At 61.7% G+C, this 25,149-nt stretch overlaps 3 protein-coding genes across 3 annotated transcripts; 1 reads left to right on the top strand and 2 right to left on the bottom strand.

Annotated features, from left to right (window-relative positions):
- Positions 1 to 1,763: 1,763 nt before the first annotated feature.
- Positions 1,764 to 8,642, bottom strand: NKPD1 (NTPase KAP family P-loop domain containing 1). The gene is made up of 3 exons (XM_082676979.1): positions 8,536 to 8,642; positions 5,101 to 5,232; positions 1,764 to 3,840 (listed from the first exon to the last, which is right to left on the bottom strand). Exons 1-3 carry the CDS (start codon positions 8,633 to 8,635, stop codon positions 2,039 to 2,041), a joined length of 2,034 nt encoding a protein of 677 aa, XP_082533105.1. The 5' UTR covers positions 8,636 to 8,642; the 3' UTR covers positions 1,764 to 2,038.
- A 3,397-nt stretch (positions 8,643 to 12,039) lies between these two features.
- Positions 12,040 to 21,596, bottom strand: TRAPPC6A (trafficking protein particle complex subunit 6A). The gene is made up of 6 exons (XM_082676679.1): positions 21,479 to 21,596; positions 14,327 to 14,394; positions 14,060 to 14,177; positions 13,387 to 13,470; positions 13,144 to 13,237; positions 12,040 to 12,314 (listed from the first exon to the last, which is right to left on the bottom strand). Exons 1-6 carry the CDS (start codon positions 21,560 to 21,562, stop codon positions 12,283 to 12,285), a joined length of 480 nt encoding a protein of 159 aa, XP_082532805.1. The 5' UTR covers positions 21,563 to 21,596; the 3' UTR covers positions 12,040 to 12,282.
- Positions 21,597 to 22,140: 544 nt separating this feature from the next.
- Positions 22,141 to 24,405, top strand: BLOC1S3 (biogenesis of lysosomal organelles complex 1 subunit 3). The gene is made up of 2 exons (XM_082676144.1): positions 22,141 to 22,166; positions 22,640 to 24,405. Exon 2 carries the CDS (start codon positions 22,648 to 22,650, stop codon positions 23,254 to 23,256), a length of 609 nt encoding a protein of 202 aa, XP_082532270.1. The 5' UTR covers positions 22,141 to 22,166; positions 22,640 to 22,647; the 3' UTR covers positions 23,257 to 24,405.
- The last annotated feature ends 744 nt before the right edge of the window (positions 24,406 to 25,149 follow it).

The following is a 25,149-nucleotide window of genomic DNA, read 5'->3' as shown; positions in this document are numbered from 1 at the left end:
GCTCAAAGGAAAGACGTGAGAACACAGAAGACCTTGGGAGGATGGAGGGCTTATGATGCAACCCCAAGTCAAGGACGCCAAAGACGCCAGCAAAGCACCGGAAGCTGGAAGAGGCAAGAAAGGGTTCCCTTATGGGTTTCCGCGGGCGTGTGGCCCTGACAACTCCTTGATTTTGGACTTCTGACTTCCAGAGCTGTGAGAAAATAAATTTCTGTTGTTCCAAGCTGCCCAGTTTGTGGAACTTTGTTACAGCAGCCCCAGGAGACTAATAGACCAATTCTGCAATGCTCTGATTTTCCGACCTTTTAGGGGTCTTGGATCATGGAGTTAGATCCCTTCGGCCGAGTATTTTCTTACCTTTGCCTTCAGCCATCCAGGTATCGCCCAAGCTAGACGCTGTACCACATCTTAGATCTCGATGCCCTAACATGGGAGATGTTTGTTTTCCTGCATGTGGGTGTTCTGGGCGACAGGCACCTTCTCTCCACGAAGTGACTCCTGAAGCCAGGCCCCCGCGCCCTCTGGTGGCTCTGCCATCCCCTAGGGCCTCAGGAGACCCTGCATCCAGCAGGCAGGTGGGGGAGGAGAGTGGAGACGGCAAACCTGCCTCTTAACTCGTTGCTTCAGTGGGAAACGGACACACGTCACTTCCACTCCCTTCTAGGTGCAAGTCCCCAGCAAAAGCCCCACACTGTAGGGGCCCATGAATGCCGGGGGACAGGGAGCCATCTTTGTTTCTTTGTCTCCCAAAGCTCTAGCTTTGGCAGGCACACGGTCAGAGTCTAAGATAAATCGGGCACCAGTCTGACCACTGCTCGGCATCATGTAACGGCGCACAGCCTCCTCCTGGGGCCCGGGGGTGTCCTCAGTCCTGCTCCTGACCGCCAGCCAAATCTAAGGGTTAGTCCTGCCTCCCCAACAGCCCAACACTGCTGGGGCCAGTTTGTTTCCAGCCTGGACTCTGGGTGGTAAGAAACAGAAGCCCAAGTCAAGTTGGCTGAGGGAGCTGCGGGAAGCGATGTACGTTGTCTCCAGTAGCACATCTACAGAGACGTCGGTCTAACAGCGTCATGAGGACCCGTGCATCTCTGTGGTGGCTTCATTCTTGGGCAGGCTCTCCCTCTGCTGTTGGAAAACATCTCTCAGCACGCCCAGGATGGTGCCGCTAGCTCAGCCATGCCAGAACTGCCAGGGCTTCATATGCTCCTCAACTTCCCTGTCCTCATCGAGGGGCTCCTTGGGTGGCCCTGGAGTGACCCGTAAGGCAGGTACCCCCTGGACAATCACTCGTCTGGTGGAGGCGGCGCTGCCGGCCCCAGCTGACTGGGGTGCTGTCGAGGCCTAATTAACCCATTATGCCAGGGGAGGAGCCACCCCGAGTGCAGTAGCCTGCTGAGGTCACTGGGGACACCACCCTCAGAAATGCCAGCTCCTGCCCCGCCCACAGAGGGGCAAGCTCGGATGTGGGGACAAGGGCCTGGATCCCCTGAGGCCTGGGTGCGCTCCACTGAGTCAGCTGGGCGCACCCCTCTGTCCTTCATCTCCCCTGACTCCGCAGCCTCGCCCGCTTCCCCCACAGCCACTCCCGCGTCTGGGATGCCAGGGAGCGGGCTGCCAGTTGAGGCTGCCCGACTCCCTGGGGATGAAGTGGGCTTGGCAGAACAGGGCAGGTCTGGTGGCCAGTCCTCACTGAGCTGGGAAGACTGGGGCATGAAGACCAATCTGGGGTTTTTACATCTTCATTTATTGCACTTGAACCCCGAGTTCCTCATGGGTCCTTCTGCCCGGGCTCTCAGATGCTGTCACTGATACACTGCCCCACTCCTGGTGGCTACTGCCAACAGTTCTCTCTGGCTCACAGATTCACCTGGGGAATGTGGCCACCACAGGCCTCATTCCGGACACTGGACCCTGGGACTTGGACCCAGTTAGGCCCCCTACACCCTCATCTGGGCAGAAGGAAGTGTTGCCCTCTGCTGCGCCCAAGGTCTTCCATTCAAGGCCCACCTGGGCTAGACTGACCCCAAGTGAAGGGCACTCAGGCCATGGGTCTGGACTTGCCCCCGTCCTGGGGTTGGTGGGCTTCGCAGACACGCGCAGGAGCCTGGCAGGCCGCCCCGGGGGCGTGGTTGGCTCCGCTGGCGGCGTGCGGGTCTTTGCGGGCAGGGGACTCGGGCGGGCGGGGCGTCTTGAGCGTGCTGACGGCCCGGATGAGGCCCATGCGGTGGCGTATGGAGTGGTCCAGGTTAACCGTACAGCGCAAGAGGCTCTGCGCCTCGGCCACGGTGAAGGGGAAGTCAGCGCCCAGGAAGCGCCGGAAAAGCTCGGGGTCGCCGTCCAGGTCGAGCACCTTCTGCAGCGTCGCGGTCAGGGTGTGCAGCTCGAGGCTGTGGTCGCAGAACACGTCCCAGAGGGGCGCGTAGGCTTCGGGCGCGCTCCCTGCCTGCTGCTGGTCCTCCAGGCACTGCAGGGCCCAGCTGAGACGGCACGGCCACTGGTTGGCGAGCACGACCCAAGCCACGGCCTGGCGCGGCGAGAGGCCCTCAAAGTCCCCCTGCTGCCGTTGCAGCAGGCGCACGGTGATGGGCACGGTGTTGACGATGCGCCGCATGGACACCACGTTGTCGGGCACGTAATCGATGAGGCAGTCGTACTCGTCGTGCAGGCAACAGAGCGCCTCCTGGATGCTGCGCGCCGCCTTTACTTCCAGGAGGCTTTGCGCGCTCTCGGCCCGGGCCGGCCCCTCCATCTCCAGGAGAGGCGCGACGTCTCCGCCCCCCGCCCCCGCCTCGCCCCCGGCCCCCGCCCCGCCCCCGGTCCCGCCCCGCGACCTCACGTTGAGCGTCATCTCGCGATAGAGCAGGTCGTCGCGGCTTCGCACCGCATCGTGCAGGAACTGCAGTTTGGTGCGGCGGCCCATGATGGGCACGGAGAAGGGTAGCGTGACGGTGCGGTTGAGGAAGAGGTAACCGTTGTCGGCCGTGCCCTTCATGGAGCCGGCGCTCTCGAGGCACGCGGCCAGGATGCTGGGGTCCACCACCAGGATGAAGATGAAGGGCGCGTGGCTGTCGGACAGCAGCGTGTTGATGGCATTGAGCACGCCCACCACGCGCTCCGGGTAGCACGTGTCCAGCCCTGTGATCTCGAGCACGACGCGCAGCCGGCGCCGCTGGTAGATCTCCAGGAAGCACAGGAAGTCGGTGAGCAGCCCCACCTCCTTCTTCACCTCGCACATGAATCCCAGATGGCTGCTGAACCTCTCCTGCGACACCAGCCGCTCAATTCTCTTGCGCTGGCTCACGAACAAGTGCTTGCCCAGCGAGAGCAAGGCCATGAGCAGCCCGGAGCTCGAAAGCGTGGTGGCCGCGCCGCCGAATGCCCGGAACATGTTGCCGTGGCCCAGTACGTGGGAGCTCATCGACAGGTAGAGCAGGCTCATGCCCAGGCTGAACGCCGCCAGCAGCCCCAGCATTGCCAGGCACACTCGGCTCCGGCAATGCCACTCGCGATGGCGGTAGTCCAGCCTCGTGGCCGCCTTCCTGCCCAGCACCGAGTACAAGCTGAAGGGCAGTGCGCCGTATTGCTGGCGGATGCCCTCGCACAGCGTGGCCACCAGGCCGGCCCACAGCTTGTCACTGCCTGCGTACTGCCAGGCGCTGAAACGGATGAAGAGGAATTTCACGTTCTTGCGCCGCAGATGCAACTCGGTGATGATGGGCTGCAGGAACACCAGGTACCACAGCAGCTTCGAGAAGCCCCAGCCCCGTACGGGCCTCAGCTGCCACTGCACGTGCCGCAGCTCCTCGGCCTCCCTCTGGGTCGCCTCCTGCTGCATCAGCGCTGCCGGGACCGAGGGCGCAGAGGAAGGTGTGAGCGTCTAGACCCGGCTTAGGCCAGGCCAGGGCCTGGATGTTAGACGGGGAGCCAGGGCCCGTCTCCAAGTGCTGGGCAGGTGCAGAAGTGCAGAAGGAGAGGCCTGGAGCTTGAACAGGCTTGAACAGGAAAGGGTCTGAGGGGGAATTGGGGGGGTCAGGGGAGGGAGGAAGTAGAGCCCCCAGAGGAGAGAGGACCGGTGGGGGCAGGGAGGGCTCTAAGAAATGAAAGAATGCATGCCAGGTGCTGAGGAAGAGAAATGCTGGGCAGCAAGTGTACACCCTTGGTCCAGTTTTCCTGGCTTACTGCCTCTCCTCCAGCTCTCAGCTCAGTTATCACCTCTTCCAGGAAGCCTTCCCTGATCCCCAAGCTGGGTCAGGTGACCCTGGGCTCCCCCACTGCAGTCCTGCCCTCTCTGGGTCATCCCTGTCTGGGGACAGCTCTGTCTCTCACGCTGGTCTGTGAGCCCAGGAAGGGCAGGGCCCTGGTTGTTTGGGCCACCCTGTGTCCCTTGGGTGCTGAGGAAGTGCTGGGAGGAATGTCTGGAGGATGGATCATGAGAGACTGGGGACATGATCTGCCTGCTGTGAGGGTAGTGAGTGAGCCAGTGGGAATGAGTCGGAGTCAGCGCAGAATAGAAGCTCTGTTTCCTTTTACCTTAGAGCTGAATCTTTTCTCCTTCCAGGACCTTGTTTGTTGCTCTGTGACAACACAGGAGCAGGACGTGAGCTTGTTCGATAGGTGCTCACCAGGGCTGGGCACACGGAGGTGAGTCACCTCCGGCTTCTCTGGCCATGATTGGGGCTGGGGTCTGAGCTCCAGCAGCGTTTGAACCAGGCTAAGTTTCAGCTCATGTCTTCAATTAACATTATCTGTCAGGGGTCTTGTGGGCGCCAGGCCCTCGGCCAGGGCTGAGGAGAGGAGATAGGTCCGAGGAGCACAGAGGTCTGGAGGGACTTGGCAGGAGCCAAGCGAGGAACCTGGGCTTTCTCCCTAGGGTGCGGGGAGCCGTGGAAGGCTTTTGAGCAGGGGAAGGACAGGGCTAGATGTGTATTTTAGAAAGACTCCTTGCAGTGGATTTGGGGGGGGAGGGGGGCAAAGGCATAGGAAGGGACCTGGTTAATGCTGGTTTATGGGCGTCTGGCGGACTCGCCTCAGGGGTGAGCAGGTCTTAGGGAAGCCTGGGGCTGGGCAGGGACCAAATGTTCCGTTTCCCTTAATCCTCACCCATGATCTTGTCCAGCATCATGTGCAGGCGGCAGCCAAAGGGGGCGTAGAAACCCACGGTCACAGGGACAGGCACGTGGCAGAGAGTCTTGGCCAGGCAGCTGCAGTAGACGTCATCCTCTGTCAGGATATCTGAGGCCCGGGGGTGGGGAAACTGAGTCAATGACGCTGTCCAAGCACCACCCTGCTCCCCGTCTACCCTCCGGAGTGCTCGCCCTCAGCCCCTCCCGGCACCGGCACCCCTCCTCCCTGACTCCCAGCCATGACTCAGGTCAAACCCTCCGACAGAGGGTTTCTGCGGCCGCAGGCAGCCCCCTCCTTCAGGACCAGATGTGCCCTTCTGGGCCCCGGATCCACCAGGCAAAGGCCAGGAGGCCAGACCCACCCGGCCCTGGCCCAGAGGTGTGTGGGAACTTGGCTGCCCTGGCCCCAGGTCACCGGGATCATGGTTCACCTGGGAAAATCCCACAGGCTTTTCTTGAGACTCCCGGGCCCTAAGATACCGCTGTACACGCTCAAAAGTTCCGCCGAGTCCGTTCCTTTCTGCTCTGCTAGCCTGACTCGAGCGTGGGCAGGCTCCTCGGCTGCCTGTCCACCCCTGTGCCCACAAGTCACTAGTTCCGCCCTGAGCCCCAGGCAGACGCGTCCTCTGGTCCTGGCCCCGCCACCCTTCCCCGCATGACCCAGGCAGAGCGATGCCTCTGGGAGGCACCTTGGACCTGTAGTCAGGGCACCAGAAAGGTAGGGCTCAGTTGGCGGCAGGGCACGGGGGGAGGCCAGGCCAGCCTCACGGTGTGTGGTGGGGATGACACGCCCACTTTCATAGAGGCCTGGTGGGCTGCAGCATCCATCCCTCGCTGGGGGCCAGCGCTGGGCCTGGAGGCACAGCTGGGAGGGCAGGAGGCAGACTCGGGCCAAGGTCAGCTGAGGTGGCAGCTGGGGAGGACCTGAGCCTGCTCTGCCTGGTCAGTGGCTGACCTCACCTCGCCGAGCCTCTACCAACCTGTGTGTGAAATGGGCATCGAGGCCCCGAGGCTATAGCGACGGGGTTGTGCCTGACCTGGAGCCGAGTCCCCACTCAGCTGTGCTCTGCTTTCAAACCCGACCTGGAGACTGCCACCTCCCTGGTCAGGTTGCCGGCACCCCTCGCCGGGACTCCTGCTTTCCGCCCTTCCTCCCACAGTCAACTCTCAGGTCACATCCCGAGTCAGCTCTGGGCCCTTGTGGCTCCCACCTCCCCAGGGGGAGAAGGCTGAGCCCTCACCACGTCCGCGAGGCCACCTTCCACCCTCTCGGAGCCCGTCTGACCCTCGTCTTCACCTCCCCTGATCCAGCCGCGTGTCCCTCCGTGTTGCCCCGTGAACAGGCCACCTCAGAGTCTGCACTTGCTGATCCTGTTGCTATTTACTCGAGAGAACTGCCCCATCTTTGCTTAAATGCAGACTTGACGGGGCCTCGCCAGATGCCCTTGTTTAATTTGCAAACCCCGTTTCCTCTTCCTGCTTTATTCTTCCCCCCCAACGTGGTTGTCACCCGGCGACACACTTTTGAACTTCCCTGTTTATCTTTTTTCCTGTACCCGCCTCCCGCCACCGCCTATAGAACGTGAGCTCCACGAGGGCAGAGATCTCTGTCTGCCCTGCTTCCTGTGACACCCCCAGAACAGAGCCTGGCGCCCCTGTAGGCGACCAGTACCTGGTCACAGAGTGAATGAATGAATGAATGAGTGGGTGGGTGGGTGGATCCCTCCCATGGCTGTGTTGCTCTCTCCGTCCCTCGGGCCACTCCCTACCTCTTGCTGCAGCTGCACTCCCCAACACCAGAGCAAGCTGGTGTTCATCCCCCACTGCCCCAAGTCAGGAGGGCTGGGGAGAGAGGAAGCAGAGCAAGGGTGTCACAAGCTGGGGCCCGGGCCCCTGGCCCGCCCGGGATGGAGGCAGCATGGACGGGCCTGGCCTGGAAGCCTTGGATCCCAACGGGTGAAGGAGCAGCGGCTGCCCAGAGGCCCAGTGTCAGGGACGAGCGCCCTCCCAGACAGGAACCAGAGTGAGGGCTGAGGAGGGCAGGCCCCAGGCCTAGGTGGGAGGCGAAGTGGCAGGGACAGAGCCCCGGCAAGGGAAGGCTGGGTGAGCTCTGGACCTGTAGGAGGTGAAGGAGCTACGGTTTACGGTGTCAGGCAGGTGCCAGGTGTCTGTGGGCCTCCTGGGCTCCAGGAGGGCGTTGGCTGCAGAGGGCAGGGCTGGGCCGCTGCTGGCTGTGGTGCGTGCCGCAGCGGGTGAGGGGGTGCGTGTGGGGGCTGGCTGGGGGGTGCTGGCTAGTTGCATGGGGGCGGTAGTGGTTGCAGGCGGCCCCTTCTGGGTGCCGTGAGCGGGGCAGAGCCGCTGCCACGGGGGGCTGGGAAGTGCGGGCTGGGATCGCCGCTGCAGAACAGGGGGCTGGAGGCCCCGGCGACAGCCATCGCTACCCCATGGTGGCCTAGCATGCCTGGGGGGTGGCGACAGGGCCTGTAGGCTTGAGGTGCCGCTGGGTCATGGTACTACTGGTGACAGCATCCTGGAAGGAAGGAAGTGGGGGGTGACTGGGCCTGAGGGGCACTGGCAGGAACCAGGTCAGGTCTTCAGGAGGAGGCTGGGGCTCGTCACTCAGCTGAGGCCCAGGAGAAGTCAGAAGACGAGGAGGGGCTGTGGGCCGAGGCGGGGCCATGCCCTGCGCTCTCCCACGGCTGGGGCAGGGGGTGGGGGGTGGGAAGAGGTGCAGGGGCCTGGGCTTCAGCTATGTGAGGAGCTAGAGGGGGGATGATGCCCCCAGAGCTTCTGCTACCCCAAGTTCTTCGGTCCCTGGGGTGTCCCCAAGTGGGGGGGCGGGCGGAGAGGACTCCACTGGGAGCTGGCCTGGCTGGTCCACAGGAGGCCAGAGTGACGAGACGTGACTGTGGAGGGGGACAGGGTGGGGACTAGGAAGGGGGCTGCCCTGGGAGGCCTCGAGGAGGCTGGATCAGCCCTGACGGGAGTAGCTGCCCCCTCCTCGCCCGGAGCAACAGCGACTGCGGTCACCATGGGCGGCTGGACCCCCTCCTCGTTCATACGCACTCAGTGTGGGCTGCGGGCTTGCCCTCCGACCCCTCCCGCCCACCGCACTGCTCCCCCCAGGTTGTGGGGCAGTCCCCACAGGCCTGGCGATTTGGGGAGGGAATTCTGTCCACGCTAGGGGCAGGGGCAGGCCAGATGGGCCCCCACTGCTGGCATCCCCAGCCCAGGCTCCCACCTCCGGCCTCCCAGGGCCTACGGTCCCCACGGCCCCCTGTGCAGATGCCTCCATGGTGAGTGCCGGTGGCTTTTCCCTCCGGGGGCCTGAAGTTCTGCTTGGCCATCCGCTCAGCAGCCCCCCACTCACAGGTCTCTCTTGCGATCAGGGCCGCCCAGACTGAACCCCTACCTTTTTGGTGCCCCAATTCCCTGTCCGAGCAGTAGCGCTTGGTGGGCGTCCGGGGGGGCAGGGCACCCTTGGCGAAGTGGATGGTGTAGTGCTGGTTCATGGCGGCGGGGGGCCTGCTGGGGGTGGGGACGAGAGGCGGGCTCAGTACCCAGCCCCCTCGGGCGCCAGCAGCGAGAACCCACCCACCGGACGGCCCCGAGACCTGCGATAGATGAGACCTCATCCCGGATGTTGGGGTCCTGGGCTACCCAGGTGGCATGGGGGTGCTCTTCAGAGTAACAGGGAGAGGTCAGGATGGGGGGACGGGACAGCCAGGCGCGCGAGGATGAGAACGCTTGGGGGGTAATTTGGGGTGGGTGAGATTTCCAAGGCCTGGGTGTTCGGGAGCTGCTGGGAGTTTCCAAGAGGCTGGGACAGTGCGGGTGCTGAGCCGACGTGGGCTGGGAGCCAGGGGCTGGCTGAGTAAGATCAGGGGGGAGCTGGGTACTGGGCAGGTGCGCTGTGGGCAGTGGAGGCCGGCACCCTCTGAAGGGACTTGAAACCAGTGCGGTGAGAGGCGGGGAGCAGTGAGCCACCGGGCAGGCGAGCGGCTGAAATGTCAGGGCTGAGACATTTGGGACCTAATGAGGGGTTGGAGGGAGGGGCCTCTAGGGGAGCAGATGAAGTCGGCGTGGTCCAGTCTGGGGAGAGGCTGAGCAAACTGGGGATGAGGCGGGGGGCACTGTGTTTAAAATGTGAGGAGCGGAAGCGAGGGAAGGAGGCTGTTGAGAGGCAGGCACGGGAGAACCCGAGGGGCAGAGGAAACGGGTGAGAGCTGGAGTTGGTGAGGGTTGGGGGCCTGGCGCGTGGCCCCTGCCCACCTCATCCCCCCGGCCTGGGGTCCCCCATACCTGATGGCAGCCTCGCGGCCCCAGCTCCCTGCCCCGCCGCTGCCGCCAGCCGAGCCGCTGTGCCAGCCCCACCGTCTGGCAGCATCAGCGCAGGCCAGACTGGTGAGAGGCCCGGGAGCTGGGAGCCAGGAGCCCAGTGGCCCGACCGGTTTGCCCACCTTGTCCCCGCCCCTTCCCAGCAAGCCTGCCCAGTCCCTGTCCCGTGCGCTCAGCTCTCAAGGACTGGGGGCTGCCGCCGCCCCCCCACCCCACCGCGGTACCCCAGTAAGGGATGGAGATGGCAGGCCACGCTGCTGCCCAGGGCGGGGCCCGCCGGAGGGTCTGCCGGTCTGGGCACTTACGCTGTGGGAGGGAGGGAAGCTAGGATATGGATTTGGAGTCCAGGCCCAGAGAAGATGCACCCCAGGTTCAGGTGCCAGCTCCTCCAGGGCCCAGCCGTGTGAGCTCGGGCGGGTGACTTCAGCTCTCTGAGCCCCGGCTTCCTCGTGGCTGAGCAGGCCGGCGTCCGTGCCTGCCTCTCGTGGTTGTCAGGAGGAGTCCCGAGCCCAGAGCCCAGTGCTCAGCAACGGTGGCGCCAGCTGGCCCATTTGCCAGCTGCTCCAGATGCTTCACATAAAATGACGACGACACGCGCGTTCCAGGCTCGCCAGGAGCCGTGCTCAGCGTACATGCTTCTCTTTTTTTGACTCCAACACGCGGATTGCGGGATCTTAGTTCCCCAACCAGGGATTAAACCCAGCCTCAGCAGCGAACGGGCAGAGTCCTAACCACTGGACCTCCAGGGAAGTCCCAACATGCTTTATTATCTTCAGTAACCTCTTTCCTCGTTGCCACGCTCCAGTGGGGCGGGGGTGATGCCCCCTTAACAGGTGAGGAAACGGAGGCCTGGACTGGGGAGTCCCTTGCCCCGGGTCTTAGGGAGGCAGAGCCAGGCTTTGCAGGCAGTGGTTTGTGCTGGGTAGGTGGAGGTGCCTTGTGGACATTCTTCGAGAGGTGAGAGCGGGGTTGGGGGTGGGGATGGCTGGGCAGGAGTTGCCTTAGACACAGCGTGTGTGGGGGGCCCCTCTGCTCTCCAGGGTCCTGTCTCCCTGTGGCTGCTGCTGGCGTGATGGGTCGAACAGAGGTTCGTTCCCTCGGGAGATGGGGGAGGCAACCACAGAGCTGTGCCCAGTGACCAGACACTGCCCCCTGTAGCCCAGCTGTGCCGCTTCCCTCGCCTGGGCTACTGCTCTCTCCCCTCACCAGGCTTTCAAGCAACTTCCTCCTCCCTGTCCTCTGCCACTTTAGGACTCTGCCCCCCTCCCAGCACCCCTGCCCCATCAGGGAGGCCAGGCTGATGTGTCTGAGTGGGGGTGTGGTGAGTCTGGGGGGGATCCTCCAGGACAGCCCGGAGTTCTTGAGGGCAGGGCTGGGCCGATCCCCCGCCTGTCCGTGCGCACAGTTTAGCTGAGTGACTGCGATTCATTTGGGAAACATCTGCAGGCTCTGTGCTGGACAGTGCCAGCACCCGGCTGAGGGACCCAGAGGGACCCACAGGGAAGCGCGGCGGAACATAAACAAGTAAACACGGCGGCAGGGCAGGACAAGGCAGTCTAGGAGCCTCCCCACCCCCCCAGGGCTGCAGGTGCCGGGCGAGTGAGCAACTGCTCCGAGGGATGTGGTGGGCAGCTGAGGCTGGTGGCTGCTGGACACCGGAGAGGGAGCAGGAGTTTGGGGAGTGGGCCAGGCAGGGAATGGCATGTGCAAATGCACGGAGGCAGGCCAGGGACCCGCGGTGCTCAGCTGTGTGCGCTGGGGAGGGGCCGGATGGGGTGTCTGCAGAGGAGCCCCACCCACTGAGGAGACCCCTCCTTCTCCCGTCTGGGTCTGTCGCAGCCTCGGCGTGCAGATCTGAGGTGGGGGTACTTACCCACATCAGGCAGCAAGTGGCAGAGCTTGGCAGAGTCCAGACAGGTGATGCCCTCGGATGCTATGAATGTAAACATTGGAGGTGGCGGCAGGGGGTGGGGTGCAGGCATGGAGGCCGAGCTGCCCAGGGACTGGTCAGCCTGGCCATTGTTCTTTTCTTGGTATGACTCGCATCCGCCAGGCACATGAACTGTGTGTGTGTGTGTGTGTGTGTGTGTGTGTGTGTGTGTGTGTGTGTGTGTGTGTGTGTGTGTGTGTGTGTGTGTGTGTGTGTGTGTGTGTGTGTGTGTGTGTGTGTGTGTGTGTTTTGGGGGAGCCGAGGGTGTCTAGCCCACCTCACCTGCATCCATCCTTGGTCCTGGCAGCCCCAGCCCAGCCCACCCCTGCCAGCACCCTGGGGGCCCTTGGCCCTGCTCCTAGGGAGAGGTCCGTCCTGTGGGCCCCGCTGGGAGGAGAGCGGCCCCAGACTTGACGCTGGCAAGGGTGCCAGCGCCAGGGGCCACCCTCCCCTGCCAGGTGTGCAGGGCAGGAGGTGGCAAGCTGCAGGGCTGAGGCCGAGGAGGAGGGGGCCCAGGAGAGGAGGAAATGTGGGCTGGGGAGCCACACAGGGTAGCCTGCTTCTCCCCCAGGACCTGCGACACAAACAGTCCCTTTGCAGATGACCCTGCCCCCAGCACCCTGCGTGACCCCCACCTTCCACTTGGAATCTGGTCCCACGTACAGAACCTTTATTGAGCACCTGCCATGTGGAGGGACGTGTCCGATGTGGGCTCCCTCCACACCAGCCCCGACTGGGGCGGGGTCCACCTTGCCCCCGGGACACCCCCACCTCCCTATGACACCCATTTGTTGAGGCCCTGAAGCGGTGGGGGGACCCCGTCTCCCCAGCACCAGCCACCACCACGGGCAGCAGCTGGGTCCCCGGGATGGGGTGGTGCCTGGGGCTCCCTCAGGATCTCTGGATCACCACCTGGAACTTACCTGGAAGAGAAGGGCTGGCTTTAGCCTGAGGCTGGGACCGGAGGGGAGAGGCAGCATCCCCGTAGCTCAGAGATATTCATCCCTGCCCTGCGCCAACAGCCTGGGTGGCCTCAGCTGGGCCTCAAGTTTCCTCACCGGTCTAGGGTAGAGATGCTTCCTGCCCACCTGGCCTGCATCCCACGGCTGCGTGGGTGACTGGGGGCATGAACGCCAAGCATGTCGGTTGCTGGGGAAGGGGCTGGCACGGGCTTCTGGGGCATGTATTTCTCAGATCCTCCCAGGTCCCCGGTGATGAGTGGGCCTGGGGACTGGCAGAGGGGAAGACACCTGGAGGGAAGGGGACTAGAGGGTTGGCTGCAGGCTGCCCCCAGGTAAGGGTGGGGCCTCGGCCTGTCTGATGGAGGGCACTGTGGGCCAGCGGGGACCCGGGGGTCAGGAGGACAGCCCATCACACCGGCTGCAAGTTCCATGGGGCCTGGCTGCCTGTGGAGCCCCTCAGCACAGCACCAACCCGGGTGACTTCCATTATGTCCACCTGGGTTCCCGCACCGGGAAGAGTGTTCGAAACCACTAGACCAGGTCATCGTCAAGGGTTGTCTCCTCCAGGCTGGCATGCCCCAGGGGAAGCAGGCTGCGGGGGACATCCAGGGGCAGGGGCGTGGATGCGCTGTACCAGCTGTGTGGCCTGGGCATGTGACTTAAACTCTCTGGGCCCAAGACTCCCCATCTGTGAAATGGGGCTGGGGTGGCCCGGCCCCACCTCCTCGGCCCCCCTGGAGCAGGGGGACCCCTGCCTCACTCGGACGGGAGCCCCCCCACACCAACTCACAGGCGGGCAGGGCTGCCACGGAGGCGGTGACCAGGCTCTTGATGCCCAGGGTGCTGAGGGTGCCCCGTAGGAGGCCGCAGGTGAAGGCCAGGAACTGGGGGCGGGGGACACAGGTCACTGTGGGCAGAGGGGGAAGGCCAACACCCAGGACCAGGGGGGCCACGCTGGGCCCCTCCCTCTCCCGGGGTCCTGGGCTCGGGGAGGGGCCTGCCTGGGGCTGGAGTCCCAGCACCGCCCCCGTACCTTGGGCGCTTCCTCCAGGTACTGCAGACCCGAGGCCATCCGGATGAGAAGGGGGAAGCTGTGGTCCTGCAGGACGTAGGTCCCCTGGGGACAGAGGAGGGGCCCATGGGGGCTGGGGTGGCACCTGTACCTTTGTTAGCGAGGAGGGGAAGCAAGGACCCAGGGCCCAGCCCCGCTGGGCTGAGGTCTGGAAGGACCCTTCCCTCAAAACCGTGGTGGTCGGTCACGGGCCGTCCTTCAGAGCTGCACGAGGACCCACAGGCCTTCGGCCCCGGGCCTGGTGTCCTGCCCCGCTGGGTGCGTGACCTTCCAGGGTGGTGGTGAGAAGCTGCAGCCCAGGCCCGTGGAGCGGCCCGCCGGGCCCCGGCACAGCACGGGCTCCTAATGGGAACTAGGACCAGGTCCGGACAAGAAGCATCAGGCCGAGGCGAGGTGCCGCCGGCCGCAAGGGGCCTTCTGCCGGCTCTGGGGCCCATCTTGGGAGGCCTGCGGGGAGGCTGGAAACGGCTGCCACGCCCCGCTTCCCCTGGAGGATGACACAGAGGCCCCGAGGGGGCCCGTGCCTGCCTCCCAGCTTGGGCAGGTCCCCGTGGCCGGGCTGGGCCTGCTGCAACCGCCCCGCGCGGGGGAGTCCCCTCCCCGGCTCTTTTGGGCGCTGGGCGTGGCCACACACCTGATGATTGGTGCGGAGGCTGTCCATCTGCTTTTGAAACACGGCCGCCCACACGTCTTTGCATAGGAACTTGAGGGCGTCCAGCTCCTCCCTGAAGGCTAGCGTCTCCCGGGGCAGCCTGGGGTGGGGCCCAGGCCAGGGGAGGGGGAAGCCCCGAGATGAGGAAGAGGGAGGAGACCAGGCTGGGTTCCTGTGTGGAGCAAGGTACCCTCCCCGCCCGGCTGTGCCCAGGAAGGGACCCCACCTCAGCTCCTGCCCACCTCTCACCTCTCGCCCAGGGCCTGGCCCACGCGGAAGCCCATGCCCTCCAGGACCGACAGGCTCATCTTCTGTCCCTAGAAGGCCAGGGAAGAGAGGCGCAGGGGCCCTCGGTCACCTGAGGGAGCCGGGAGCCGCTGGGTGTGAGGGCTGCGAGGGGACTTGCCCGTCCCTGCCCGTGCAGGGCGAGGAGGCCCAGAGGGGAGGGCCTTGCTGCACAGGCTGGCAGGACAGCCCGGCTTTGCCCCTTCACCTCCTCACATGCCTCCAGAAACCCCATCAGCCCTCAGGACCCGCTCCCCTTCATTCCAGGAAAAACGGGGGTTTTCCCCAGGCTCAGCTTCACCCTGCCGGTCAAGTCTTTCCTGATAACACCCATCACTTCTTATATGCGCTTTCAGTGTCTGTCCTTACAACACCCTGTGGAGTAGCACTCCCGTTACCCCAGAAACTCAAGGCGACCTGCCCTGGGGCTCATGTGGCGAGTAAGGGGGCCACAAGGCGTGGGCCCTGGCCTCTGGCTAGCAGGGGGTGTGAAAAGTCAGCTGTGATCATTAGGCCTTAACATATTAGCTGAGAATCCTGGGAGGGACGCACAGGGGCACAGGGGAGGGAAGTGTTCCCTCGGTGCCTGGTGAAGGCGGTGGTGGCAAAGCGGCCTTCTGGAGGGCAGGCCAGGGTCTCACGGTGGAGGGGCTGAGGGACAGGGGTGGCAGGAGGGCTGCACCTGGTATCTGTCCAGGTGCCCAGGAGTGTGGGCGGCGAGGCTGGAGGAGAGCTGACCTGTGTGTGTTTTTGATCTGTGTGACCTGGAGAGAGCTGAGCAGGCGAGGGAGGCTGGCCCAGACTGGGGGCGTCAGAAATACCAGGACGGCTTGTGGTGACCAACACGGGGCCGGGCACACCGGAGGAGGTGCGTTAGAAACAGATGCTGAACGAGCAAAGTGAGGAACTGGGACTCAAGCACACACTGTGCCGGGTGCCCTGTACAGACCCCCTTGTTTAATTTTAACAACCCCGTAAGGTAGGTTGTATTTCACACCTGGAGACCAGGCACAGAGGGGTTAGGTCACACCTCCCAGAGGCCCCCTCAGCCACGGGGCTGTCCTTCGGACCTGAGCAGGTCTGGCTCCTGCCGGTAGGTAGCAGATGGGTGGGCGGCCGGGGCAACACCCCCAGCTGTCCCTGCGCCAGGGAAGTGGCAAGGGCTGAGGCCCGCTGGGGGGACGCGCCAGGCGTAGGGAGGTCGGAGCAGAGGCGGCCTGCGTGCCGGCCCTCTGTTCTGCTGGGCTACGTGATATGCAGGCCCTGTCCCGCTATTCTGTGCTCTTCCCGCGAGAACCAGGCCTGGGGAAGGACACAGCTTCCTGCTGGTGGCACTGGCGTGCGCTCTCTGGTTTCTTCCAGCACAGCAGGGCCAGCCTTGCGGGGAGGGCTTGTAGACTCAGGATGTGCGGGATCTCAGCTTGGGGCATGAGAGGCAGAGAGGGGGACATGTGCCTGGTGGCTGGTTCCGGGGTCCGGGGCCAGATCAGCCCCTGACCCCTACCAGCTGCCCCGTGCCTCAGTTTCCTCACGTGTAAAATGAGGACCTTTCCAGGGTGTGGGTAAGTGCAAGCCAAGCGCTCTGAGTCAGGCTCAGGAAGCGCTACTGTCATTGTCATCTGCAGCCTCTGCACCTGTCAACCTGCATGACGAGCTGATGGGGAAAGGGAAGGAGAGACCCGTTAAGGAGGGGCTCTGTTCTGTGGGCTGGCGGATCTCAGCACCTGGATCACTGCCACCCTGCGTCACCTCCCTCCTAGAGGCGAGCTACCCGAGGGGGCCTGGCTGGGCTTCACTCTAAGTGCATCTGTGTCCCGAGGGACAGGGAAGACCCCAGGACTCCCCTGTTCATCCCACAGACATTTCCTGACTGGCCTCCGGGAGCTCGCCTAGCAAGCCTAGTGGGGATGACGGGCACCCAGGGGATGACAAGCTGGTGAGAGGGCGGAGGGTGGTGTGACCGGCACACTCACAAGGGTGGTGTGACCGGCAGCTCACTCTACAGCAGCTGTTGCTGTTGGCTCCATGGTCCCCAGCCCTTGAAAGGGGCCAGTTAAATATCTGCTGCACTGCAGAGACTGGGGGTGGTGGGGAGGGGGAATAATGCGAGCAGGGAGGAGGAGAGGCGGTGGGGAGGGAAGGGCGGAGGATGAGCGGGTGACTCGGGAGAGAGGGCGGAGTAGGAGGGTGGCAGAACCCCACCTGCTCTCTGGCAGCCGCCTCCCAGGACTCAGCAGTGTTCAAGCCCCAATCCCTACCAAAGCTCTCCAGACACTAGGGGTTCGTCATTCCTGAGGAGGGAGGGCAAGGCGGGACACTCCCATCCCATTGGAAGCCTCTGGAGCCCAGCCCAGAGCCAGTGCGTTTCTGGGCTCCCCACGCCTGCCTCAGCCGAGTTGACACAACAGCCCATGGAGAGGAACCGAGATAATGGGAGAGACAGGGGGGACCCCTCAGAGGAGGCTTATCAGTGTGGCACGAGGGGCATCCACGAAGCAGCACGGGCACTTGGAGGAAGGGACAATCGGACAAGGGAACGTTCTTAGAAATGAAATGGTAGCCAGAAGAAACGTTTGTTCATGAGGGAGCTGAAAAAGAGACAAATCCGGAAGGTAGGTAAAACCTCACAGATGGTTAAGAAAAAAGGGAACCACGAGGTAGGAAAAAAATGAGAGAAAAGTTGACATGCGGAAAGAGACCTAGGGAGTCTAGGATTCCTCTGACTGCGAGAGATGGAACAGTGCTGGAGAAGAAATAATGAAAGGAGCCTAAGAGGAACATGTGCTCTGCTAAAGGCAGATTCAAGCGTCCAGACCGAAAAGGGCCGCAGAACTCCGAGTAGGATGAATGGAAAACAAGTAAACCAAACTGCCTCCCCCCTGGTCCCGTCCTGGACTGAAACTCGATGGAGCTGGGTGGGGGGCTGTGTGCCTGGCCTGCCTGGCCCCTTAGTTATTAGTTATTTGTGAGGTTCGAGCCCCACCCATGGAGCCACTCTGTGCTGGCCCAGGGCAGGGCGTCCCAGGAAGGAGGAGCACTGGTTCCTGCCTTAAGAAAAGCACAGGGAGGGCTTCCCTGGTGGCGCAATGGTTCGGAATCCACCTGCCAATGCAGGGGACGCGGGTTCGAGCCCTGGTCCCGGAAGATCCCACATGCCGCGGAGCAACTAAGCCCGTGTGCCACAGCTACTGAGCCTGTGCTCTAGAGCCCGTGAGCCACAACTACTGAGCCCGCGTGCCACAACTACTGAGCCCATGTGCCACAACTACTGAAGCCCGTGCACCTAGAGCCCGTGCTCTGCAACAAGAGAAGCCACCGCAATGAGAAGCCTGTGCACTGCAATGAAGAGTAGCCCCCGCTCGCCGCAACTAGAGAACGCCCGTGTGCAGCAACGAAGACCCAACGCAGCCAAAAATAAATAAGTTTGTATATATTTTTTAAAAAAGCACAGGGAGAAGGGATGACTTCCGGCTTCCCCAAGGTGAATGGCCCCAGAAGACCCAAAAGAACTATGCTGCGTGACCAGGTGAGTGACAGGGTGAGAGCACACCTCCCACCCCGTCGCCCTGTCCTCATGCACCCAGGTGGTGCCCAGACAGCCCCAAATCCCACCTTCTCCCCTGACACTCTGAGCTCACCCAGCCCCCCTCCACCTGCCTTCCGTCTGCTCCTCACCGCTGCTCGGGCTCCTGCAGCAGCACCCTTCCCCACCCAACCTCCATCCAGTCTCATCCACGTGGCCAGGGAGGACTTCCGGAGAAGTAAATCTGAGCCTGGCACACCTCAGTGTAAACCTTCTATGGCCCCCACCGCCCTCAGGACAGAGCCCCAGTTCCCGCACGGAGACCCCACTGCTGGCTCTGTGGCCTCAGATGCACTGCGCCCCCTCCAGGGCTCTGCCCCCTGCTGTCCACTGTGCCAGGAACTGGTTGGTTTTCCAGGCTCTTGCGTGAGGACAGGACTGTATCTGATGGCTGCTACACCCACCACAGGCCCTCCTGAGAGAAGGGGCTGGCCTGGGCACTCACTGGGCCTCGGTGGACCAGGGCCTGCCCAGCAGGGCCGTTCCCGGGCCAGCGGCCAGTGGATGACAGCTCATTACACACACAGAGGGGTTCACTCCTTTGCCCACATATCTTCAAAGTTCCTGAGGTGGACAAACCACAGCCTCTTCCTCCGACTCCTGGAACTTTTCCCTCTGATAACAAAGGCCCTTCGACCTCCCAGTTCCTCCGGCCAGTCTTCCATTCAACCCGTAACCGTTCAGGAGAATCCATTCAACAGCCACAAATAACCAGGCAGGACATGGAGATCAAAAAGCCCTAAACAATGACTGTGGCTCCTGGACGCCTGTGCTGCGGGGACAGAGATGAACCAGCCACCATCGCTTTCCTCAAAGGGCTCTGGGGCAGGTGGGCGGGGCAGGCCTAATGCCACAGACAAGCTCCGGCACGGATGCCCGAGTCCTGATTTTGCCTTTGATCCTGGCTGTGCAGCGTCGGAGAAGCCCTCCTTCTCTGGTGCCTCAGTCCCTCCCCTGTAAAATGGGATGATGACGTCAACCTCAGAGTGCTGTTCTGAGGACTGAATCAGATAAAATCCTGTGCTGGAGACACGATAAGTACCCAAGAAACAGAAGGTCTGCGTGGCGTTCAGACAGGACACTTGCCGGACCAAAGAGAGGAGCAGAGAGGGGAGGGGCCGGGAGCAAAAGAGAAAAGACTGCGTGAAAACAGCGCAGCTGCCCACGATGTGCTAAGAAACGGGGCTCCCCAGCTTGAAAGAATGTGGGGAGATGGTAGTCCTTCCCCTGGCTGCACACAGGAACCACCCAGAAGCTCTGAGGCCTGACGCCCGGGCCACCTTCTGGCCCAGCTCCACCGGAATCTCTGGTGTGGGACCCCAGCATCAGAACTGCAGAGGCAGCAGGGCAGAGAGCCACGCCCAACGGTCACAGGCGCGTTCGTGCTCTAAAAGCCCTGTGCTGAGCAAAGCTGAGTAACCGCCTGTCCCCCCTACTTGCTTGGCCACAGGAACCCATTAAAATCCTCCCAGAGTGTCAGAGAAGACACTAAGACAGGAGAGAGTTTATAGCACAGGCTTTGGAAGTGGGAGGCCCAGTTACATTCCTGACTCTGCCACTTGACAGTGAAGACTCCATCTATAAAAGCCTCTGTTTCCTCATCTACAAAGTGGGGAGGATCGTGCTGACCTTTGTGGGTTGTTAGGTGGATCAAATGAAATCAGGAATGTGAAGCCCACCAGGGCACACGATAGGTGCTATTATTGGCCACGATACTAAGTGAATGCCAGTCCCCGCCCACACCCTCCATGGCACAGGGGCTGCACTCACTTCAACAAATCCATGCTGAGGACCTACTATGGGGTGATCAACACAGACCCGGTCCCCATCCACACCACACAGCAGGCAGCCTGGCAGAGGAGAGGCTGTGAATCGAAGGATCATGTGGGTACATAATTCAGATACATACTTATTGTGATGCAAGGATACCCCACTTCCACTGGGGGCTCAGGGAGGGCTTCCCCGAGGAGGGGACATTTGAGCCAAGATCTGAAGGATTAATAGGTGTCAAGGCAGTGACGATGTGACAGGTGAAATGAGCTGGAAGATGAGGGAGGACGCTGGTACAGGGCAGAGAGGAGGGAAGCCAGACTAAAGCAGGGAGGGGCCAGATGGGAACCATATTTGGACAGCACAACAGGAAGGGCCTGGCTGATGGCTGGAGGTGAGGGAGGAAAGGCAGATGTCAGGGACTCCTGGGTTTCTGGTTTGAAAGCCAGGATGGATGGGGTGCTGAGACACTGCAGCCCCCTCCCCAAAACACAGGTCAGTGCACACTCCCTCTCCCACGCGCTAACGTTCTCATAGCATTTTCCCAAGGTACAATATATACTCATTTATCTGATTTGCCCGCCTACCCCACTATAACGTAAGCTCCAGGAGGGCAAGGGTTTTGGCATGGTTCGCTGAATAATCCCCAGAGCCTACAGTAAGGCTTGGCACCTTGCAGGTTTTAGTGACAGTCTGTTGAATGAATGAACTTGAAAAAACTATGTTGAGATGATAACAAGCAACACCTTTGTCCTTCTGAATTGGGAAGAAAACATAGACCAATAAAAATGTCTTGCATATTGACGATGATGATCATAGAAAGAATAATAATGAAAAAAGTGAGCACAGCCCCACTTAAGCACCTACTCTCTCCGTCACCCTTTCTTCTTGGTAACAGACTTTAAAACAAGAGCTCCGTGTTTTGAGGGCTGATTAGGTGCTAGACATCGTACTAAGTGCTTTGAAGTCTGAGCATTTATTTTTCATAAGGGCCAACTTCCAAGATGCCAAGCACGCTCCTTCCGCAGGGCTTCGCAGAAGGCTTCCCCCTTCCTGGAATGCTCTTCCCCCCACTTATCCCCGGGGCTTGCTTCCTCCCTTCTCTTCCTCAAAAGGCTTTCCTCCACCATCCAGCACTCCACCTCTCTTCTTCCCCCACTCGGCTGAAGTTGTCTTTATAAAACTTCTCACTAGCTGGTGGCACATGCTATGTTTATTTATTGTTTGTTTTGACTCCCCTACTAAAACGTAAGCTTCACGAGGACAGGGAAACAGTGCCCTGAATACAGCAGGGGCTCAGTAAGTTTGCTGAATGAATAAATGTCTCGCTCGGAGTCTTAGGTGCTGTTACGATCTCATTTTACAAGGGAGGAAACTGAGGCACACAGAGGTCGAATCACTGGCTCTCGCACCCTGTATGAGTGATGCAGGCGGGATTCAACCCAGGCTCAATATACGACTTCTCAATATATAGCCAGTAATCGTAATTACTGTAATTGCTACCCGCTTACTCTGTGCCAGGCTTTGAGCTAAGAGCCTGACCCCGAACTGTCTCGCTCAGTTCTAGCTGCGACCCTCGAGGCCGGCAGTGCTGCAACCCCGCTTTGCAGAGGCGGAAGCTGGCGCCTGAAGTCGCCCAGCGAGGCAGGGGCGGGGCGGAGGTCCGACCCGGGCCGCTGCCGCGCCCTCTGCTCCTCCCGGGGCCTCGACCCAGCCTTCCCGCCGCGGCCCGTGCCTCCTTCCCCCCGGGGCCCGGCGCTCACCCCGGGGCCGGGGTCCGGATCTTGCGCCCACAGCTCCGCTACCATTTCCGTGTGCAAAAACTCGAACAGTGCCGCGTCAGCCATGCGCCGACCTTCCCTGCCTAACAACCGTCCAGCGCCTCGTGTCCTCATTGGCCCGGCTGGGCAAGCTCCGCCTCCTGCACCTAAGCGCGAGCCCGCCCACTCTCGCTTCCATTGGTGTTTCGGGCTAGCCCCGCCTTTCTTTTCTGGGCTCTTGTGGTGCGTGCCCGAACTTGGGAGACTAGGGGGAGGGCCTGCTTTGTCTATATTGGCCGCACGTGACAAGCATCTCCGCCCTTCCCTCTGCTTCTTCCCCGTTTCCGGGTCCTCGAGCATTTCCATTGGCCGAGTCGCTTGTTACACGTGACTTCTCGTCATTTAGAGTCCCCGTCTGTCTACACGCCTCGCAGCACAACGCGGAAGCGCCAGCCCAACAGCTTTCCTATTGGCCGTGCCCATATTCACGTGGCTCTTCACACACACCCCTCAAAGCTGGTCCTGAGGGCTTGCTTCCTGGTTGGCAGGCGAGCGGCCCAGGTGATTGGCCGCCAACACCCACCCAACCTGCTCCCCTATTGGTTGGGGCTGCCGCCTTCTCCTTTCTCGGTAAAGACTCCGCACTTCGGCTAGGTAGCGGATCCCGCAGGCTGGGCGCTCCGGTGACTCGGTACGGTCTTCGGTGATAGCGCTCCCTACCCCGCCCTTAGTGCACCCTTCCCAGAGTCCAGTTGGGCTGTTACCCTTTCTGTGACCCAGGCACTTGTACCTGAACGGCTCAGGAGCCCGTGTGCTTCCGAATCTGACACAGGCTTGGAGGAGGGTGTGGCCTCTGCTAGGAGGCAAAATCGGAAAGAGCTTAGTTTGGGACTCCGGGTACTCGTGCCTCAGCCTTGATCGAGCTGGTGGTCCTCAGTTTTCCCATCAGTACACTGAGGAGGCTGGGGTCTAGTAGCCCCCATCATCATCATCATCATCAGGGATGATGATGCAGAAAAGGAAACTGAGGCCCAGGCAGGGGAAGCAGATGGCCCCAGATTGCTAAGGTAGTCAGTGGAGGGGCTGAGAATCCAGAACTTGCGCCTTTTAACCACGGCAGGGCGCCCGCCTCTCATATCATCCCTTCGCGCGTCTTCTCCCTAGCTCGCGCCATGGCGTCCCAGAGTCGTCGGCGGAGGCCGCTGCGGAGGCCTGAGACGGTGGTGCCGGGGGAGGCGGCCGAGACGGACTCGGAGCTCTCTGTGTCCTCGTCGGAGGAGGAGGAGCTGTACCTGGTCCTCTCGGGCCCGACGCGCGGCCGCCCCACGGGACTGCGGGTGGTCGGGGAGGCCGCGGAGACCGACTCGGACTCGGAGCCGGAGCCGAAGGCCGCGCCGAGGGATCTGCCTCCGCTCGTGGTGCAGCGGGAGACTGCCGGGGAGGCCTGGGGAGAGGAGGAGGCCCCGGCGCCCGCCCCCGCGCGTTCGCTGCTGCAGCTCCGGCTGGCTGAGAGCCAGGCGCGGCTGGACCACGACGTAGCGGCCGCGGTGAGCGGCGTGTACCGCCGCGCGGGCCGTGATGTGGCCGCCCTGGCCGGTAGGCTGGCGGCTGCCCAGGCGGCGGGATTGGCGGCGGCCCACAGCGTGCGCCTGGCGCGGGGGGACCTCTGCGCGCTGGCCGAGCGCCTGGACATCGTGGCCGGCTGCCGCCTGCTGCCCGACATCCGCGGCGTGCCGGGCACCGAGCCCGAACAAGACCCGGGACCGCGGGCCTATCTGTGACCCACTCTCCCGCCTGACTGAGCCCTGGGGGTAGGCCTTGCGGCCTCTGGGACCTGGCTCTGTGCCGTGTTTAGCCACCCACCCATCTTACTGTCACCCTCAGAGATAACCCCGCCCCCTGGATAATGCTCTGTGTGTGGGGGGGAGGATGGGGGGTTAATGCTGTGCAGCCCTGCCAGGCCCTAGCATCTGGTTCCTCCCCCTGGCCCTGGCGCTTGCTCCCTGGTTCAGAGCTTGTGTGTGTCTGAAGCTTGGCTCAAACTCCTGGGTAACTAGCCACTCCTTAATCTGTCTCCATTTTAGCGGTACACAGAGCCTCACCTCTCCTTTCTGTCTGCCTTCCTCAGTTTGGTTTCTGTTCACAGGGGCTGGTCCTGCTTCTGGCGCAGATTCCCTGATGTCTCCGGCCCTAGTCCCACTTCTGGAATTCTGCCCTCTAATCTGGACCCTTTTTCTGCTCCTCAGGCTTGGCTCTGATTCCATCTCCTCCTAGTCCTTGCCCTTCCGCCTCCTGGCTCCTTCTCCTTGGGCTTAGCTCCACCCCCTTGGCCTGATCTTGTTTCCTGGGTCCAGCTGTACCCTTAGGTTTGGTTCTGCTTCTTTTTGCTTCTCCCATCCTGTTTAACTACGTACTTAATTATGGGCTCCAGGGACCCCCTATGGTTTTCTTCATCAGGCCCAAGATGAGACCCCCTCTTGACCCGAGTAGGTCCCCCTCCCAGCTCTCCAGGCCCAAGTTGGTGTGTCCTTCCCACCCTCCAGGCCAAGATCGCGCCTTCTGCCCAAGTTCCAGGTACAGGATGGGCCTCCTCCTGACTTCAGGCTGCGAGTGCCGCCAGCAGGCACTTAGGGCCCAATACAGACTCGCCCTGGAAATTTGGGCACAATATGACGCCACTTTGCCGATAAGGACCACATGTATTTTATTTTGTTTGGTCACCGTGTCGTTCCCTGGATGCTAAAAGGGCTTGGCTGTCTGGCTTGTCTCAGGGCCTGGGATTAGCTCCTTCTTTCTGCTCCTCACCTGGTCCCTCTTCTCCCAGCCCCAGTCCCTCAGTCCCATTCACATTTATTCCCCTCCACTGCTCTTACCCCAACCTGACCTGAGATCTGGGCCCCCAGGATGGAGAAGTGGGGAAGAACGCTCTATGGCAGACTCATTAAAACTCAAGACATTTATTGATATGGTCCGTTCCTCTTATCTCGCCATCTAAGCTGGGGGCGGGTAGGTTGGTGATTTTGCCGAGAATGTGGGTCCCGCGAAAGGGACCCTTCACGCCTGGCCTATTGCAGGTGAGCCTGGACCCTTCGCGCCTGGCCTATTGCAGGAGAGCCTGGGCCCTTCACGCCTGGCCTATTGCAGGAGAGCCTGTGGCCGGGAAATCAGGGCCCCTAGTTGTTGCCCTGGTTCTGCACTTATTTGCATTTTGTTAATTCACCATACATTTGTTGAGCTCCTGTTCCTTGCCTGTCCTTAGCTGGGCACTGGTGGTGCCCACAGGCTGGGCCCTTGCAGAGCGCACAGTCCCCCGGGGGAGACAGCCATTGAAATATTCTTGCAAATAAGTGGATAGTTTTCATAATTGTAATTTATACTTCAACTATAATTCTTCTGGCATTGTGATTAGTGCCGTAAAGAAATATAGGAGCTTTGTGAGGGCGTAACTGAGGTCTGTCCGACCTTGTTTGGGGGGAGGTCAGATGGCTTCCCTGAGGAAGTGATGAGTGAGTTTGAGCCAAGCCCTGAAGGTGTAAAAAAAGTGAAACAGGTCTGGTAGAAAAGAGTTGCAATCAGTGGGAATAGCATATGCAAAGGCCCTGAGGCAGAAGGGGGAAGAGCCTATTTAACAAAAGAGGGTGATATCTTCTATTCTCCACCTTGAGTGGAGAGAG

This window comes from Grampus griseus (genome assembly GCF_964374135.1).
Source record: "Grampus griseus genome assembly, chromosome: 19".
Lineage (NCBI taxonomy): Eukaryota > Metazoa > Chordata > Mammalia > Artiodactyla > Delphinidae > Grampus > Grampus griseus.
The sequence above is the reverse complement of the archived record's forward strand: the minus strand, read 5'-3'. Positions and strand labels throughout refer to the sequence as shown.